The sequence below is a fragment of the Leptopilina heterotoma genome, unplaced genomic scaffold (genome assembly GCF_015476425.1).
Source record: "Leptopilina heterotoma isolate Lh14 unplaced genomic scaffold, ASM1547642v1 Lhet_63, whole genome shotgun sequence".
Taxonomy (NCBI): domain Eukaryota; kingdom Metazoa; phylum Arthropoda; class Insecta; order Hymenoptera; family Figitidae; genus Leptopilina; species Leptopilina heterotoma.
Genome location: NW_025111149.1, coordinates 3,253,549 through 3,274,364, shown reverse-complemented (window position 1 = coordinate 3,274,364; position 20,816 = coordinate 3,253,549). Strand labels below are relative to the sequence as shown.

At 27.4% G+C, this 20,816-nt stretch overlaps 1 protein-coding gene across 3 annotated transcripts in view; it reads left to right on the top strand.

Annotated features, from left to right (window-relative positions):
- Window positions 1-20,816, top strand: part of LOC122509866 (cyclic nucleotide-gated cation channel alpha-3) — a 400,219-nt gene that overhangs the window by 325,334 nt on the left and 54,069 nt on the right. For all 3 annotated transcript variants that reach the window (XM_043624160.1, XM_043624159.1, XM_043624158.1), the window contains exon 9: window positions 9,788-9,928. In XM_043624160.1, coding sequence (XP_043480095.1) covers window positions 9,788-9,928 — 141 coding nt within the window. The remainder of the gene's footprint in view (window positions 1-9,787; window positions 9,929-20,816) is intronic.

Sequence of the window (20,816 nt, the reverse complement as noted above, 5' to 3'; positions counted from 1 at the left end):
TAATTAAATACTTTTGGTAAATTTTATGAAAACAGTAGATATTGAACAATATTTAATTTTTGCGAAGAATATTATAACTTTTGAAAATAATTCAAATTTTGCAGAGAATATTATTACTTTTGAAAATAATTGAATTTTATTACTTTAGAAAATAATTGAATTCGTGTGATAAATATTGTTAATTATGAAAATAATTGAAATTTTTGTAATCAATTTTAATAAAATTTTTTCGAAGAATTATGCTATTTATTTATAAAGATAATTGAAATGTTGAGAATGTTTTTTAGATTTTTTGAAAATAATCGAATTTCGGAGAAGAATTTTAATATTTCTAAAGATAATTGCAATTTGTAATTTCTCTAAAATTCTCAAAATTATATCGTACAATTTACCAACTTTTCATCCTTTTTGAATGAAATTACGAACTTTACGGACCTTTTTTCAAAAAAACAGACTTTTTCAGACTTGAAGCAAAGTTACGGACCTAATTCGAGCCCTGAATTTACGAACTTTTCGTCTTTTCTCAATCAAATTACTGATCTTTTTTTTTTAAAAACTGACTTTTATGAACTTTAAGCAAATTTACGGACCTTTACGGGATTTACAAACCCACTTTGAGCCCTGTAAAGATTTAAAGTACTATAATAATAAATATTTTGGTACAATTAACTAATTTTTAAAATTGTAGTTTTAATAAATGATCAATTATTGTATTCTTTCAATAATTCACTTAGAAATGTGCACGCACACTTTAACGCTTTAATGCCAGTTAAATAATAATTAAATAATAAAAGAAGAATTATTTAATTATACGTGAAAAGTTAAATCAAGACGAAATCATTAATATAAATAAAGATTTTCTTGGGGGTAAATAGTGTTGAAGGTCTTGAAGTCGAAAATCGGTTCGTAAATCATGAATTATTCTATTAGTCGTTCTCTCCCCTTCCCTATACACACACATATATATATATAGTGAAAGAGTAACTTTTCATTAACGTGCGGTTTGGGAGTAAAAGAGAGCTAATATTTTATTATCACTCGGTGCTCGTAAATCTGAAATTCGCCGCAACAAAAAAAAAAAAAGAAAAAAAGGAAAAAATGGAATAAAAAAGCATTCGCTTATGGGCCAATGAACCATAAACTGAGCACAGATATCATTTTTCGATTATAGACGACCGTATGTGTAGTAATGTTTACCGAAGGACCGCGATGTATATGACGTGCACTTGGCTCGTTATAAGGAACATAGATGTAATCGGAATGACATGCCATGAGACTGGAAGTTTTATCGAATAGTGAAGGTTTTCAATCGGAAATGGCTTCCAGTGGTCTGGATAAACGACAGCTATACCTATAACCCATCAGAGTTTTGAAGCACAGAAAACGAGCGATGCAATTTAAAACTTTTCCTCTTTTCTCAGCTTATACGCTTTTCGCCCATTCGCATTTTTTGATTTTTTCTTTTTTGGCCTTCTTTTAAATTTCGAAAATATTCCTAAGAGCCATTTATATCGATAAACATTTCCATTTATCAGTTACACTATTGACTAAATAAACTCGTATCTAATTTTTTTATACTTTACACCTACTTTGAGGATTCACAGTGATTTTTCCACACTCAAAAATAAAGTAATTTAATTTTATTTTATTTTATTTATTGTTATAAAAAAGTTTTTAGTTGCGAAAGGAATTTTGTTTACTCTCTAAAACCTGTCACGTTTATTTTGACAAATAAATAAATAAATTTTAATCAGTTATAAATAACTTTAATTATCAGTGAAAGATAATTATTTGTCAGATAAAAATATGTATGGAGAATACTCCACCTGCGAACGCCAAGGTCACCGCTAGATGGCAATTGAGTTGATAAAATTAGATTCGACGCCGCCTAGTGGCGATCATGGCGTTCTCAAGTGGAGAAATTGATTTTATCCCTCGAAAAATTTTCCATAAATAAAAAAAAATTTTATTGTGCAAATTATAGCTATTCTATTAGTTTTTCGAAAAAATATCAAGTTAGCAAAAATTTTATATTGCAAACGAGACATTTTTTACTGATTCAAATATTAAACAATTTCATTGAAATAAAGCAAATAAATAAAGATAACAGTATTATTTTTTTTAAACATTTTCCTTTATAATACCAAATGTTGTGATTTATATTTTCTTCTTTCAACTATTAATAGTGGAAAAAGTAAAAATAAAAAATACCTAAATAAAAAGAAATTACAAACTAATTGCGATCAATATTAAAAAAAATAAACTACAAACTAATTGTACTTGATATTAAAATTAAAATAAACTACATACTAATTATAATTAATATTAAAATAAAAAGAAATGAAAATAATCTTCAAACGAATTGCAATCAATTTTAAAATAAAAATAAACTAGAAAATAATTGTAATTACAGGGTTGCTACGGATCAAGGAAGTCAGGGAATTTAGGGAAAATTCAGGGAAAGTAGAATCGGTCAGGAAAATCAGGGAAAAGTCAACGATTTTTGTTGAAAGTACTAGAAAAAAATTAATTTTTAGAATTCATAAGAAAATTCTGAATTTTTGTGTCTTTTCTGTTTGTATCGTAAGCTAAGATTTTTTTAAAATATATATTTAAATAATTATTAAAAATAATAGATTTATAAAAGAATTTTAGTTATAAACACTAAAAAAATTGAATTTTGGACTAGTTACAAATGATTACAGAAATTCAATTATTTTCAAAAGTAATATAATTCTTTGCAAAAATCCAATATTATGTTCAAAAATTTTTAAAAATTCTCGTCAAAATTTCAATTATTTTTATAAATAATAAAATTCTTCTCCTAAATTCAATTATTTTCAAAAATTATGATAAAATTCTTGACAAATTCTTAATTATCTTTATAGATAATAAAATTATTCTCCAAAATTCAATTATTTTCAAAATTGTAATTAAAATCTTGTTCTCTAAATCAAGAAATCCATATTCATGCAAGAATTCAATTATTTAAAAAAAAATGTTGATAACATTCTACGCAAACATTTAATTATTTTTATAAATAATAAAATTCTTTTTAGTAATTCAATTATTTTCAGTAAAAAAAACTCATAGCAAAAATTGAATTATTTTCAAAAATTTTAATAAAATTGATAGCAAAATTTAAATTATTTTCAAAAAATTTTCTTCATTCAATACTTTACAATATCTACTGTTTTAATAAAATTTTTCAAAGAATTCAATAATTTAAAAAAAAATTTAATAAAATTCTACGGAAACATTTAATTTTATTTTCATAAATAATAAATATTTCCCAGGAATGCAATTATTTACAAATTTTTTTTACAAATTTCTTCGCAATAATTTAATTATATTTATTACAATTTTAATAAAATTTCTCAAAAAATGTAATTATTCTTAAAAATTTGTTGATAAAATTCTTTATGAGAATTCAGTTTTAAGAATCATTCAATTATTCAATAAATTATTTTTTTTGTATTTTAGTAATTCAATTCTCGTAGAATTTTCTAATAAAAAGTTATTTAAAAATGAATTTCAGTTAAAATTTTAGATTATAATTGAATATTAAAAGCATTACAGCTTGAATTTTTAGAAATAATTGAATTTAATTTTGAAAACGTTTCAAATTAAAATATTTGAATTTCTCAATTTGTCATACTTTAACTAACTAATCTGTGGAATTAATTTTTTTTAAAAAAGTTTAATTAAATTTTTTTTGGAAATTGTTTGAAGTTTTTATTTTATGTTTTTAATCGAAGGATTTCTGAATAATCGAAATTTCGTAACATTGAATTGTAAATAAATAGATTTTTTGTTAATTCTCAAAAAACTTTTTCAATAATTATTAAAAATAATTGATTTAAAAAAGAATTTTGGTTAAAAATTGTAGAAAATAATAATTGAATTAAAAGAATAAAAATAATTTTGAAGATGTTACAGTAACAATATTCTTATAATATATAAAATATTGATTTTATCACTCGGTCATCTTTAATTATTATAAAACATGAAGGAATCGATTATTCCGAGTCGAAGACTCGGAGTAATCGATTTCTTCATGTTTTATATTAATATTCTTATAAATTGTTAATTTTCAAAAAGGCTTGAATAGGAAATTTTTGAAAATCTTAATTTCTATGGAAAAATAATAATTACTAAATATTTATTTTAAAAAGAATTTATTGATGTTTTGGAATAATTTTACAATTAGAGAAATATATTAAATATATTAAAAACCCTATATATTAAAATAAAAAAACTAAAAATAAGCTATTACCAACGAATTGCAATCAATACTAAAATAAAAATTGAACTAAAAAAAATTAAAAGCTAAAAAGTAGAAAAGAAAGATTATAAAAAAAAATTTATAATACGAAATAAAGAAAATTTAAAAAAGAGTGAAAATGAAAAAGCATGAGAGTTTGTGTTTTCAAGTAGCTTATATATAATGCTGAAGATAATTAAGTGAGGTATGCATAACTCGTTCTACATAATTAAAAAAAAAAAATCTCAACTTATAAAAAGTTTAGTTTCAAAGCTTCAAGCTAAAAGCGCGCGATAGTTATAAAGAAGCTTTCTTATGCACTTTCGTGCAACTGATGTTGCTGGGCTTGTAAAAAAGCCTTCACCAATTTTCATACATAAACAAATCTCAATATAATTAACGCACGTTTTTTTTCTCTTTTTTTTGACCGTTGAACATAATTTTCTAAGAACAAGATGAGATGTGTTTAAGTAGAAAATATTAGTAATTATATTTAAACTTAAACTAGTAAGGAAATAATTATATTGATATGATTTATTTCAAAACAAATTTTCTTTTCTTTTATTCATTATTAATATTAACTATAATAATTATAAATTGATATTAATTATTATTATAATATAAAGTCAATTTATTTGACTCGGAAAGAATGATTTTTTCTCACATATATAATTTTCGACCGAGTGATAAATTCTACTTCATATATTATTATAATAATTATATTTCTCATTGAACAAATTTTGCATAGTTCCTGTTTCTAATCACAATTATTTTTTAACAAAATTCTTTTTTTTTAAGAAAATAATTTGTACAATTTTTATTTTTTAATTATAATTTTTTTTACAAAATTCCAAGTTCTATTAGAATTAAAAAAAAAAAAATTTATGAATGTTTTACAAATTTCCAAGATTTCTTTTGGAAAAAAAGAATCTCTTGAATTTCTATTTGTTAATCACAATTTTTAACAATATTCTATTTTCTTTAAATAAATGTCAAAAAAAAATTGTCATAATTTCTATTTTATAATTACAATATCTTTTTACAAAATTTTCCGTTTTTCTTTATGATAATATATTAAAAATATTTATCATGATAAGAAAAAAATAATGAGAGCGAGAGAGTTAAATATTCGATCAGTCAGAAAATTTATTGTATTAGATTAAATTATTTACAAAACTGTTAATACAGAGATAGAAATTTATTCAAATATATAATAGTTTATGTAAATATAAAAAAATTGAAGTTTATTTTTCGTAAACATAAGTCATTCCGTAATAAATATTTAATGATTATTATCTACATCTGTAACGAGAATCAATCACTGAACCACAATTACTTTCGCATTCCGAACAGGCGTCTGTAAAAGAATTTCCACTATTATTACATTTATTACTTTTACACAAATTAATAATATTAATTATTATCGTTTAAGTTGCAGTAACTCTTTCATAAGACTTGACTTGCCAGTAAATTAAAAAAAATATTATTTAATAAATTATTAAAATTACTCATAATTATTAATTAAATAGATTATTATTACTTACGAATAAAATTATAATTAATGACAAACTATAGATTACAATTATCAGTTGTTAATTATAGATTAATATGAATTGTAGATTAATATTAATTATTAATGATAGATTATAATTAATTATACATTGCTATTAATTATTAATTATATATTACTATTAATTATTAATGATAGATTATAATTAATTATAAATTACTATTAATTATAAATTGCTATTAAATAATTATTAAGATTACCATTAAATAGTCACAAAGCTTGTTATTTAATATTACATCTATTTAGATGATTATTAAAGTATTAAAATTTTTATTTTATAATTATTATCAAGAATAATTAACTAACAAATTAATTATTAAATTTTTTTTTGTTTTTTATGACAGTAAATTTCAAATATAAAATTGAGAATTATTTGTGGCCTATGGTCCATTTTTTGATAAGGAATTATTAAAATTCAACTCTCAATGAAAGTCAATAATCTCACAAAAATCAATAGAACAACTAAAATATGTATTTATAAATATTAATTATTATTTAGTTTATTATTTACCAATAGCAGCAGCCAATGACGGCAATTTACCACGTTTAGTTCCATGGCAATAATATTCAAGTTCTTTAGTTTCACGATTGTATCCTGTCGTTGTGCAGGCAGCTAAAAATAAATACAAAATTTTTGTGGTTTAATATACAATTGTTCCAGTTAACGTTTAATTTAATTCTGATGCGTCATTAATATAATAAAAATCAATAGCTATCAATAAATTACATTTCATATCACGAGAATAATAAATCTATGTTAAAAATTTATTGTCATAAAAGAATGACGGGAAATTGAGACAATAGTACTTTTAAGAGTATGATTTAATAAATTAAAATTAAATGAGAAATAAAAAATTTACATTCGAGTAATTCTTCTTCTCTTTGAATATATGAGTGTGGAAAATTTTTATATTAAATCAAATTTAATATAAGAATATTTACAATAATTTCTGTAGTAAATTTCATTAACTCTTTGACTTTTTTTGAAAATAAAAATAAATAATAATACAATAATTTTAATAATGATAATAATTATAATAAATAATATTAATAATAATAATAATAAAAATTAATAATCTATTATACCTGCAACTTGATTGCGATTATATCTTTTTTCAGATTCTTTAGAACAATTAATATAGACAATGCTCAAAAGACACACGACCAAAAAAAGATAAATTTTAATATTTTTCATAGTGCGTGAATATTTTTTTTCTTTATTTTTTGGCACTTTCAGCTGTTAGTTTCAGTTACTTCACTCGTATATTTATACGCGTCAAAGTGAATTATTAATTTTCGTTTTATTTGTACAATTATTCACACATAAATGGATATTAACACATCAGTTTGCGCAATATAAATTTATTTGAATTAAAATTTTCAATTTTAATAAATAAGCTCGTGGCTTTTTAAATTGTATTATTTTGATGGACATTTTTTACACTTAGGCACTTGAAATAAATGATAAATTCATTTCGATAAGTAGTTTATTCTTATATTTACTTATATTAGCGAAAGTAAGCAAGTTGACAATTGTTATGATTGTATTTACATATTAAAGAGATAATTATATAATATCTAACACTTGTCAAAATGTTAAGTAAATAAAAGTTTGGAAAAAAATACATTTTTTATTAGTGAAAAAACATTTTACATGCGAATTATTACTCACTTAATATAAATACTTACTTACTTATTATTACTAAATTATTATTTGTTATTATTATTATTATTATTATTTATTTTTTTTTTGCTTAGGGACTTTTGGGAAATCTGCCTACAGATACCTTGGATTCCGCACTCCAAGGTTATGTGGGGTTGGTAAAATGAAACAAAAGGAAATATTAAAAAAAAGATAAATAAATAAATGTTATAATAAATTTAATAAACTGGCGACCTACTACCAGCCCGACCCACTAAAACCCGTAACCCTTCTTCTGGAGCCCTTTACACTCGCCACCAGTCTTCTTTTTTGTTCACGGGGTCCGCCTACATTTGGCATTAACCGTGAAAGATTAGCCGCACATTCGATCGCCTTATTTGACGCCGTAGCCATGTGGTGGTGGAAGTTTAACCTTCCATCCAACTCCACACCAAGGTATTTAATTTGTTTACTCCACTTGACCTCGAATCCGTCTATCACGATTCGTGGGAGCTCATAACCACGTCTGTCTGTGACCAGCAGTGCCTCGGTCTTTTCCAGGGCCATTTCAAGACCTCTGGTATCCAGCCAGCTTTTTGCTAGTCGCAGACATTCGTTCACCAATGTCCAAAGAGCCTCCTCACTTTCGGCAGTGCACACGAACAACGCGTCGTCCGCAAAGCCGATGATCACCGCACCTTCAGGCAGATCCATCCTCAGGAAGTCATCGTAAGATACATTCCATACAAATGGACCCACCCTCGAGCCTTGAGGAGCCCCACGCTGCATCTCTTCCCTGAGAGTGCAGGTGTCTCCCTCATATATAACCCACCTGTCGCTAAGATAATTATCCATTATCCGCAACAAGTAGGGCGGCATGTTTTTTCCTGCTTTGGCTATGTCCACAACTGCCTGGATGGCATCAACTGTGGACTTGCCTTTACGGAAACCAAATTGGTGATCGGATAGACGATACTCTTCGGTCAAGTGGCTTTGCATTCTCTGCAGAACCATATCCTCTAGAAGTTTACCCATCGTATCTAGCAGACATATAGGCCTATACGGTGAAACCTTATCTAGAGGTTTTTCACCTTTCCTTACACTGAAAAACTGTTGGTAGAGCAGTTCCGCTATTGACTGTTGTGCAGCGCTACTTAACTTTAAACTCACAGCTCTATCAAAATTAGGCGAGTTGCTCTCCTAAACTTGACTACCAATGGCGTTGGCGAGCGGCTGCTTGACAAAAAGGTCAGCAGCTCTATCAAAAAGGAGAGTTGCTCGCCCAAAAAGGAGAGTAACTCGCCCAAAAATAAAGTGAGCTGTGCGTTTCTTTTTAACGCAGCAGTTCACCGCATTGGGCGAACAGCTCTCCTAACAGTTTTTCAGTGTAGGAGGACTAACCTCTGTCGCTTCCAGTCGCGGAAGAACTCTCCTCTCTCAAGGCAAAGATTGAAGCATCGAAGCAGAATCTGGGGTGAAGTGTCGATTACCAACTTTAGGATCTCGTTACTTATCCCATCGAATCCAGGTGCCTTGCCTGTTTTCAATCTTTTGCCTGCTTTTTGCAGTTCACTAAGTGTGAAGAGTTCTTCCTCTTCGACTTTGCAAAAACTCCAGTCCCTTCTAAGGTATGGCTCTGCAGGAGGAAACAAAGAACTTATTATCTTTCTGACCCAATCGGGATTGTCCAGGCCGGGGGTCTTTTGCCTCGTCACTAATTTCTTAGTCACGATTTTAAAAGCCAGACCCCATTGGTCCTTATCGACTTCCTCGATTAGGTCCTTCCAGCTACGGCGTCGCGACTTGCGGATCTCTTTTTTGAGGTTATTTTTTGCCTCCTTGAAAGCCTCTTTCAGCAAAGGATCTCCCTTAGATCAGGTGTATGTCCTTCTTGCTTTGAGGCATTCCTTTCTCAAGGAGGCCAGCTTCTCTGACCACCAGTGCAAGGATTTTTTCCTTGGAAAGGCCCCTTTGCGACGTGGCATCGACGCATATTATTATTATTATTATTATTATTTATTTCTGTCTCTGAATATTGTCTCTCCTTTTTCAATATTTGTATCCGAATAATTTATATATTTATTTATTTAAAAAGTATAATTAATTAATGAATTATTAATTAATTAACTTTTAATTATTAATATTATTTTTTTTCTCATAATTGCTTAAATGCAATTGATTATTATGAAAGTTATCAAAGTTGATTATAAGAGTAAAAAGTGAAATTATTTTTCTTGAAAATTGAATTTTAAAAATTTTTTGTTATTTTAATTTATAAAGCTAATTAAAATGTTGTTTGATTCGATTGCAGCGAAACTTGATGGAGTGAAGACGTATATGCGTATGAGGAGGGTACCTAATCATCTTCAGGTCAAAGTAATCAAATGGTTTGATTACCTTTGGCTAACACAAAAATGCTCGGATGAGGAAAAAGCTGTCAGTTGTCTACCGGGTAAGTCATTTTTGAATGATGTATTATTTTTATTTTAAAGACTTTTGTCCTTTTTTGTTTGCTTATTTCTTGACCCCTCTTTTTTTTAACAGTTTCAGCAAGAGATCAAATTTGTCTGTTATCTACAATTATTTTATATTTTATATCTTCCCGGCTTAATATTATTTGACATATTTTCTAAAGAATATTTTTTTATTTTTTACATTTTTGATGTAAGAAAAGATAGTTTCTTTTTTACATTAATAATTTTTTATTATTTTAATATCAACAAGAAATTTTTACGTAATTCCTAATAAATTAATTACAAAATAATTTAATAATAATAAATAATATTAAAATAATAAAAAATTATAGATGTAAAAAAGAAATCATCTTTTCTTACATCAAAAATGTAAAAAATAAAAAAATATTCTATAAAAAATGTGAAATAATATTAAGCCGCGAATATAGTTATGCAGCGCAACGCACGCATAAGGTGATGAATATTTTATTTAAACAATTGTTGCAAATAACTGGAATACATTTTTTTAAAATTAGAATTGTATAAACATTTGTGTGAAAAAAACTAACACTTTATCTTTATTTTTATAAATGATATTCGGGGCCGTCCATAAATTACGTAAGGTCATTTGGGTGGGGGGGTGGGTGGACAATTTTTCTATGTTAATCATGAAGGAGTATAAGGAGACATATCTCCAATGGGAAAATTGACTGATATTGACTGTACTTCTCTGCAGTAAAATCGACAGGCACGCGAAAAGTAATAGCCTCATGTTCACTGATAACAGCGCCGCCAAACGGGAGAAATAAGTGCAATTTTACATTTTAAGTATTTTTATCTTTGACAGCTGATTGATATTTAAGATTAGAGGATCCTCTGAGTATTGTATTGTAAAATAAATCAACAGAATTAAATTGTTTTATATGTTATATAAATAGAAAGGACTCCAAATGAACAACCAAAAATTCTTTGCATTAAATTCATAAATGTCTGTTGGTAATAGTATAAAAACTTTTACCCTTACAAAATAGTATATTAAATAAACTTACCATTCTTGGTGCTTTGAAAAAACACTTCTTTCAGAAGCATTTTTATTTGCTTTATAACTTGACATGCAATTTTTTATAAAACAATACATATTACTTTTATTTTATTGTTATTATCAACTTGGTACATAACCAAAAAACTACGTAAACAAAACTTTTATCATGGACAGCATGGAGGGTATATATTCTCTCCTGTAGGGGCGCTAATATCAGTGAACAAATTTCCGGTATGCGAATTTGCGTGCATGGCGATTTTACGCAGTTAAGTACAGTCAAAAGAGATGCATATACATACTCCTCCTTATACTCCTTCATGATGTTAACTTACATGGGTGGGTACCTGGTTAAACGAATTTCTTACGTAAGATATATTTTCTTACAACCCAATTGAACGATTGGTTCAATAATGGGCCATGCTTGGCGAACTCCGTTCCATTATTGGAACATTAATGGCAACCATCATTGGACCACCAATGGTTTAAACTTGGGATGATCACGCTACTGCCAATGATCGGTAGCCAAGCATCGGGCCAATATTAGTTGCCAAGGAATTGCCAAGGAAACAAAATCGATTTTCAAAAGCTTGATTTTTTATTGGCAGCCAACAAGAAACCAAGATTTTGAAAATTGATTTTTTTTAATTATTAATTAAAATATATTTTTCAAAAATTTATTTAAAAAAAAAAAAATTTTTCAAAAATATATATTTTTTTAAATTAATAGAACATATTAATTAAATTTTTCACCTCTGGTAAAACAAAGGTGAAAGACTGATAATAAATTCCCTCACCGTATCTCACAGTGGAGGGAAAACTGTGAATGTCTTTGCGAGAGAGGAGCAGGTACTTATAGAGCCAGTGTAACAGGTCACAAGCGAGAAGAAATCACTAGCATGCACTCTGGCGGCGCTTGTCGGAAGTGGCGCAACGTTGGTTGCCAAGCGCTGTGTCAATAATGTCAGGATATGCATGCGCGCCAGAAAACAGTTCCGACAAGCGCCGCCAGAGTGCATGTTAGTGATTTCTTCTCGCTTGTGACCTGTTACACTGGCTCTATAAGTACCTGCTCCACTCTTGCAAAGACATTCACAGTTATCCCTCCACTGTGAGATACGGTGAGGGAATAATCTTGGTTTTTTGTTGGCTGCCAATAAAAAATCAAGCTTTTGAAAATCGATTTTGTTTCCTTGGCAATTCCTTGGCAACTAATATTGGCCCGATGCTTGGCTACCGATCATTGGCAGTAGCGTGATCATCCCAAGTTTAAACCATTGGTGGTCCAATGATGGTTGCCAATTGTTTTGCCAAGAAAAAATCATTGGGCACCAAGCATGGCCCATTATTGAACCAATCGTTACCATTGTCAACTTCCCGTTGGGAACTTACACTACTCTATAAATTTCGGAAATTCTCAAGCTATTAAGCTAAATTTCTGCATTAATATTTATTATTTTGACCAAAGGAAAATATGTTTAATAAATTTTATATAAATTAAGTATATTCTAAGAAATACAGAACTATACACTAAACACCAAACATTTGTTTATTAATTCATTTTATTAGTTAAACAATTTTTTGCAATGCTACTAGTAAATTCTCGTAAAAAATACCTAAGCAAAAACTTACGTAAGATAGGGGGGGGGGTTCAAAATCTTACGGAGCCTTACAGACGTGGGTGCATGGGTCAAAATGTAAGAAAAATGCCTTACGTAATTTATGGACGGTCCCTTCATTTGTTAATTAATTTTTATAAATATTTATTTATAAAACGTCAATTTATCAAAAATATTTCATATTGGACTCGTTGGATGCGGATTTTGTTACTACTGCTTTACAGTAGTAACTTCAGAATTGCGTTAACTTTATTTTGTTGTAAAATATTTCAATTTTTATTAATTAATTAATTAATAATTCGAAAACAAAAAAAACGTCATTTTTTTCGTTTTAGTTATTGAAAGTACACATCTTAAGCTTTCTTTTGGTACAAAAAAAGAGAAAAAAAGGGTCCTTGAAAAAAAAATCAGAAAAATTTTTAATTTTAAAAAAAGGGTTAAATTTTAAATTTTTTAAAAAAAAATTTTCACCATTTGAAAGAGCGTGAAAAAGCCTACCAAAAACATATAGGTCAAAATTTTTTTTGCTTTATTATATAGAAGCTACGATTTTTGAGAAAACTCACTGTTCATACTTATCCAAAATCTTCAACCCCCTCCCCCCTCTACAATTTGTTATAAAATTTCATAATAAAAGGGCATGTCCCGTTATGTTATTAAATAAATAAATAAATAAATAATACTTGGTGGTTGAAATACTCATACATAGTACTAAATACTGTGAAAATATTAGCCCGATCCAACAACTTGCAATTTTGACATTGGTACACTTGAGAAATTTTGCCCCATATATATTTAATTTAATACATTTTTTAAAGGTATAGAAGTATATTGTATATGTAAATATTTATTAATTTATAATAATAAATTAATAAAACAGAGAATTCATGATTTTTTAAGATTCTTTTGGCATAAATTTCGTTATTTTGCTTTGAAAAATGCTAAAAATGTCCCGCGAAAATATGAATGATAAAAAAATAGAGAAAATACATGTTAAGATTCGGAAGGTCAAGAAAAAGTTCGGATAACAGAAGTTCGGATAGAATGATTTTTGGTTCGGATAATCGAGGTTTCACTGTAATTAAGTAACAAAAAATTAATTTAAATAGCAAAAAATTAGTTTCATTAAGAAAAAATAATTATAGGAAGAAGCATTACTTGTCTATCTTCAAAGCAATATTTATTTGAATAAAAAAAGTTTGATATAAATCAAATAAATTGTAGGGGAGAGTGGGGCAAACCGGACCGGTGGGTCAACCGGACCCCTCTCAATATTTCCGAAATGGCGAAATTGGAAAAAGTGTTGTTTACAAATTTAAAACAACCATGTTTAGTATACCTTATTTTTTCAATCTGACAGTTTTAGCTTGCCTTTGTGCAACGAAGGGAGCAAAAGTTTTTTTTTCAGTTTTTTTTCTACACTTTTACGAATATTTTCTTGGAAGTTCTGAGGAAATCGTGTAATGTTTCCAAATATTAGGTCTTAGGTTTTGAAGGAACACACCTCGGGAATATTTACCACCAAAAACTTTGATGAATTTGCAAAGCGTTTCTTTTTGACAAACATTTATTCTCAAAATGGGCCTGTGGGGCAAACCGGACCGTTTTCGGTGGGGCAAACCGGCCATAGGATATTTCCATTGAATTAAAGTTTCATAAAAATTATTTTTAAATAAAATGTTTCTTTCATTAAAATATTTACTTACAATGAAAAACAATTGTCTTCCAATGATAATTGGACCCTTTAATATTGTTTCTCTGATAATGACAAACATTTTTATTTTTTTATTAAAAAAAATATTTATTTAATTAAAATTCAATCCCGTATTATTATTTTCATTACTACAACCATTGTTTACATGATTCTTTATGTTTTTTATTATTGTAGATTATGTAAATGCAATATTATAAATAAAAAACCAAACGGTCCGGTTTGCCCATGGGGGGTCCGGTTTACCCCAGGGGTGGGGCAAACGGGACCGTTTGCAAAAATTTTTAAAGTTAACGCAGCAACTAAACAATAAAAGATAAAGTATAGGTGTCTCTGGGAAAAAGTTGCGCAATTAAATGATCTTTCAAACAAGCCATCGAAAAATTAAATCGGTTGATTCGTTTAGTCACAAGAGTCGAAAAACCGTTAGGGGGTCTGGTTTGCCCCACTCTCCCCTATATTTGAACCAATAATTTCAGTACCGTAAACTGGGGCTATTAAGAACAAAATTCTGGTTTCGGGTGGAGTTGATGCTATGGGCGCCATTTATCAATAAATTGTGTTACTTGCTTTTGAAAAATTGTTGCTGCGGTAACTGGCAACACTTTTCAATGCAATAATTGTGATTATTAATTATTTTGTGAACAATAGTAGCTTGTAAGTGATTTAATGTGTTTTAGTGAAGTTTCAAACGTGGAAAACATTTGATTGCTGATGTAAGTTGTTTCATTTTTAACTTCTCAAAGTGATTGTTTTTTATTAATGGGATTTCTTATGGGAAACTTTATTGGGTTCACTAAGTAATAAATACGTTTATTTTGTATTTACAGTAAGATTTACGAGACAAAAACCAAAATTCACAAACGGCGGGTATATAAGGAACACAATTATTTCTTCCGAATTGTTAAAGTGTGTTGTCAAAACGTAAGTTTTTCGTAATTTATTTTGTTTTTTAACACCTAACTTGGTTTTTAGAGTTCATAGATGGTTGGAAATTGTAAAAGAGTGTTGGTACCGACAAGTCGCAAAAAACGACCAGTGATTCCATCATCGACCTCAACTGATGATACCAGCAATGTTTAAAACACACATTCGCTCTTTTAGTTTTGTTTTTACATTTGTTTTATATTCTGTGTTTGCTTTCAAGCAATAAAAAATAACTTCTTTAACTTTAAATACGTTTTGCAATAGTTTTTACCAAAAAAATCTAAGAAAAAATTATAATTTTAAGTTGCAGTAGTAATAGTAGTTTTTAGTCAGACTGCGACTTTAATTCTCATATTGTTAGTAAAAGATTAAAGTTGATTTTAGTCAGACAATTTTTTTACATGGTTTTGACAACAATTACAGTCAAACAAAATCTAGTCAATTTTTTGTAATTTCTAATTCAGAAGAAAAACGTATTTTTGGTCAGACGTTTAATAATTTTGCCAAATTACCCTTCTTGATATTCGAACAAAAATGATCTGAAAATCTATAAAAGATTTGTTGTTTTGTTGCAATAGTAAAAATAGTTTTTAGTCAAACTGGCGATTTTAAATCTCCTTTTGTTAGTAAATTGTAAAAGTCGATTTTAGTCGGTCAGTTATTTTTTCTTCATAATGTTTTTTTATTTATTTATTTAAATAGTAAACGGGACTATGCACTTTCTTACAAAGTACTCTTAATACTAATTTTATTGCACTAAGCAAAATTACTAAATATTATCAAAAATGAAACATAAGTGTCTGAACTTAAAAATAGTGAATTACATATCTCTAAAAACATAAGCTGACGCAAAAGCGTGTGAAATCTCGTAGAGTTATGATCAAAAAAATCAATATCATTATAAACATCAGGCTACTATGTACAACTATATATAACATCAGTCATCATTATAAACCAGGCTACTAAGCCTGGTTATCAAAAACTGATTTCCATAATTCGTTCTATGAAATGAAACAGAGAATAAAGAAAAATACCTAGAAGGTCTTCATGGCACACGTAAATTTATTAGTGATATAAGTGACTGACAATTAAATAATTCGTTAAATAATTTATATAAAAACAGGGCTCGAAGTAGGTCCGTAAATCCTGAAAAAGTCCGTAACTTTGCTTCAAGTCCGTAAAAGTCCGTTTTTTTTAAAAAAGGTCCGTAATGTCCGTAATTTCATTCAAAAAGGATAAAAAGTTCGTGAATTATACAATATAATTTAGAGAATTTTAGAGAAATTACAAATGATTGCAGAAATTTAATTATTTTTAAAAGTAATAAAATTCTTCGCAAAAATTCAATTATGTTCAAAATTTTTTTTAAATTCTCGTCAAAATTTCAATTATCCTTATAAATAATAAAATTCTTCTCCGAAATTCAATTATTTTTAAAAAATCTAAAAAACATTCTCAACATTTCAATTATCTTTATAAATAAATAGCAAAATTCTTCGACAAAATTCCATTATTTTCAAAAATTTTATTAAAATTCATTAAAAATTTTTAATTATTTTCATAATTAACAATATTTATCACACGAATTCAATTATTTTCTAAAGTAATAAAATACAATTATTTTCAAAAGTAATAATATTCTCTGCAAAAATTAAATATTGTTCAATATCTACTATTTTCATCAAATTTACCGGGTTAGATTTTCTCAAGTGGACCTTAAATTTTCAAAAGTTGAAATTTATCAGTGTAAATGTGCAAAAAGAAAATTCTATTAGAGTAACGAATAACCTGTAAATTTTATTAAAAAATATTCAATTGTTTATTTTTTATAAACAATTGAAATTTTATGTATAACATTTTTAAAAAATGCATAACTTTGACAAAAATTGACGAAACTTGATGATTCTTTTTGCAAATTAACTATGAAATTCCAAACTTTATAAAAATAATGTTTACTCCATCGAAGCTCTTAATTTGTTATTAAAAAAAATTATTTATTTTAAACAAATTAAAAATAAAACGTGTTCTGGATAACCATATTCAATTTTATAAATAAGAACTTTAAGAGAATTTATTAAGGATTGCATATCAAAATGAAAAAATTGTTTCAAGCAAATATTTTATTAATTATGATTTTTTTTGTAAGCGCGCGCAAGCTCCGTGATGTGGGCTCCCGCGTCTGACGAATGTCGTGTGCCCCGCTTTGCACGCTTTAACTTGTTTTTTGGGAGGTTTTCTTTCATAATTTTTTTCAAATTTGGTTTGTATGTTTTGATCTAAAATTCAATTGGAATACTTGTTTATAATAAAAATAGTAATACATTATTTTATTTATATTATTTATTTATAATTTCTATTTTAAGTTTATTCACTGAAAAAAAATATTCTTCTTTTGAGAGGAAAATTCCTCTTGAATCAAGAATATTACACTGATTTTTTTTAATTCTATAATTTTATATATTTACTTGTAAACTTTCGTACCTATTAAAAATAAAAAGTAGTAATACAATATATTTTACTACTAAACAGACTAAAATTTTTTATGAGGGTTTTAAGGCAATTTCCTCGGTAAGCATAATGTGGTAAAATTTTGTTCAAAAGAAAGTAAAAAAAAAATTTTACTCAAACTGAAAGAACTTTTAAAAAATTTATATTACAATATTATCTTTTTATAAATAAAATTTTACAAAATCCTCAAACTGAAAGGATTTTTAGAAAATTTATTTTATACTATATAAATTACAATATAATTTTTTTATAAAATAAATTTTATAAAAATCCTTTCAGTTTGAGTAAAGTTTTTTTACCTTCATGTAATTTTAAACAAAATTTTACCACATTATGCTTACCGAGCAGATTGCATTAAAACACTCATAAAAATTTTAATCTGTTTAGTAGTAAAATATATTGTATTACTACTTTTTAATTTTAATAGGTACGGAAGTTTACAAGTAAATTAAAAATATTTTTAAATTATATAATACAAAAAAATTAGTTAAAACTTGTTTTTCTGGAAGCAAGAAATATTCAACTACCGACAGATTGGCTCGGTCGGATAATGCCTGGCTCGGTGGGCGGACCAAAGGGTTCTTGGTTCGCGCCCATTAGCCTGGGATTTTTCCGGCACGTGAGATAATCTGAGCGGGAGGTTTTGACGTCGAAGTATAATGATGTACACCGTCGATTATTGTCCGGTACACACCATTAGAATTCGACTGTCGATAAACCGGTTGTACTCGGAGAGGTTTTCTACAATTTCCCTCTCCACTGGCGAGAAAACCCATTAGACGGGTGGTCCAGACAAATGCGAGTACTCCTACACTGCAAAAACAAGTGTTTCATTTTGAGACGTTTTGTCCCATATTTGAAACACATAAGATGTCTTAGTCCACATATTTGAAACAGATATGTGTCTCATTTTAAGACGTTTCAAAGTGTCTTACACATTTAGCAATGCATTTTGAGACACGAAATGTGTTTCGAGTATCCGTCTCACACTAAGAAGACGTTATACGTGTCTTATACGCATTGAGTTACCTTTAATGTCTTAAAATGAGACACGAGATGAAATTAAATGTCTCAATATAAAACAGATTTTGTATCTCAATGGTTTAAACACTTAAAGCAACTCATTTTAAGACACGAGTGAGATACAAGTTTTTGCAGTGTAATTTTCAAGTCGCTTTGTAGGCGCAAAAATTTAGTATTAAGAAATGTTTGTAAGAAATGTTCTACGGTTATAAAAACACTTGTATAGCCAAGATTGTAGGCTTAAGACGGGTGTATAAACAAATAAAAAATAATATTTAACTGAAAACAATTAAACAATAAACTTAAAATAGATTACATAAATAAATATTAATAAAATAATATATTACTAATTTTATTATAAACAAGTATTCCAATTGAATTTTAGTTCAAAACATACAAACCACACTTATCATAAATACTAATTAATTTATTAAAAACTTTCTATATAACGATATAGGAAGTTATCAGTTTATTTTTCTTCTTTTTTTGTTTATAATAGGAAAAAGTTTAAAAAAATTTTTTTTTTTTTAAAGTTTTTTGAATTAATTTTTATTATTTTCATTTTACTTTATCAAATTTTAATGTTTTAAAAATAAAGTTGTTTTTCATTTTAAATTTGATTGATATAGTGGTTTTCTTTTTTACCATTTACACGGAGAAAAATTTTCTGTTAATGATTACAATAGTCGAACAGTACTGCTCGGATATGTGACCACTTTTCGTAATGCCTAAAGTAGCTTCGTTGTAACAATTCTGTAAGTCGAACGTACTCATTAAAAATTTATTTGAAGTAAATACGAACTAAATGTAAGTGAGCACAAAGTCTATGTGACTGATTACAATAGTCTACGTTAAAAGGAAATCTTGGATACTGTTCACATTTGTAGCGGTCTAAGGAAATCAGTGATACAGACTGTAGTAGCCTTTACGACAGGACTATTGTAAAATAAGGTGACCGCGGCTACCTTGCCTTCTTATTTTACTATAGTTCTTCGTAAAGACTACTATTGCTATATTTCTGATTACAAATGACTGTTGTAAAGTTAAAAAAGAAAATTTTCAACTAAAATAAAATTTTTTTGTAATTCATGACTTCTAATCATGTATTGCACATCAATTTCACTCTTTCAAGACTACCCACTTCAAGATTAATTATATTATTAAACTAGACAATTTCACTAAACCCTAAGTACATAAATCTAACTTAAATACTAAACGCATAACATAATAACGATCGCTACTTACACATATTTATACATGACTTAAACTTCCTTATATACTAACTGCTATGAAAGTTCACCGCTTGCGAGAAAGACTTATACACTTTAAATGTAAAAAAATCACTTCGTTCTCAATAATTAATACAATTATTGTTCATTGTTAGTCTTTAATATTGTAAGGTCTATGTTTTATTACATTTCCATAGTGAAAATTTTTTTTCTAACACACGCACCGAAGTTTTATACAGGCAAGATTTCTTGCCTGTATAAATTGTTATATAATTTACACAACTTACGTAAGTTACATAACTTACGCAAGTTACGTAAATAACAAAAGTAAGTTGCACAAATAAGTAAGTTAACTTACGCAAGTTACGTAAGTTACGTAAAATATGAGTTGCGTAAATAATGTATGATACGTAAAAATATAAGTTACGTAATGGACGAATTATTGTAAATTGCACTAATTAGGTAACTTACGTACTTTACGCAAGTCATGAATTACAAAAAAATGTTATTTTAGTTGAAAATTTTCTTTTTTAACTTTACAACAGTCATTTGTAATCAGAAATATAGCAATAGTAGTCTTTACGAAGAACTATAGTAAAATAAGAAGGCAAGGCAGCCGCGGTCACCTTATTTTACAATAGTCCTGTTGTAAAGGCTACTACAGTCTGTATCATCTAAACATCTAAACTATTAATGATTCCAAAAAATAAATTTCAACACGATTAGTACAGTGTTTGGATTCATTAAAGTAACTATAGTAGTCGCTACTACTAAATTCTTAATAAATTACATAGTTTTCGTAATCATTACAAAAAGTGGTCACATATCCGA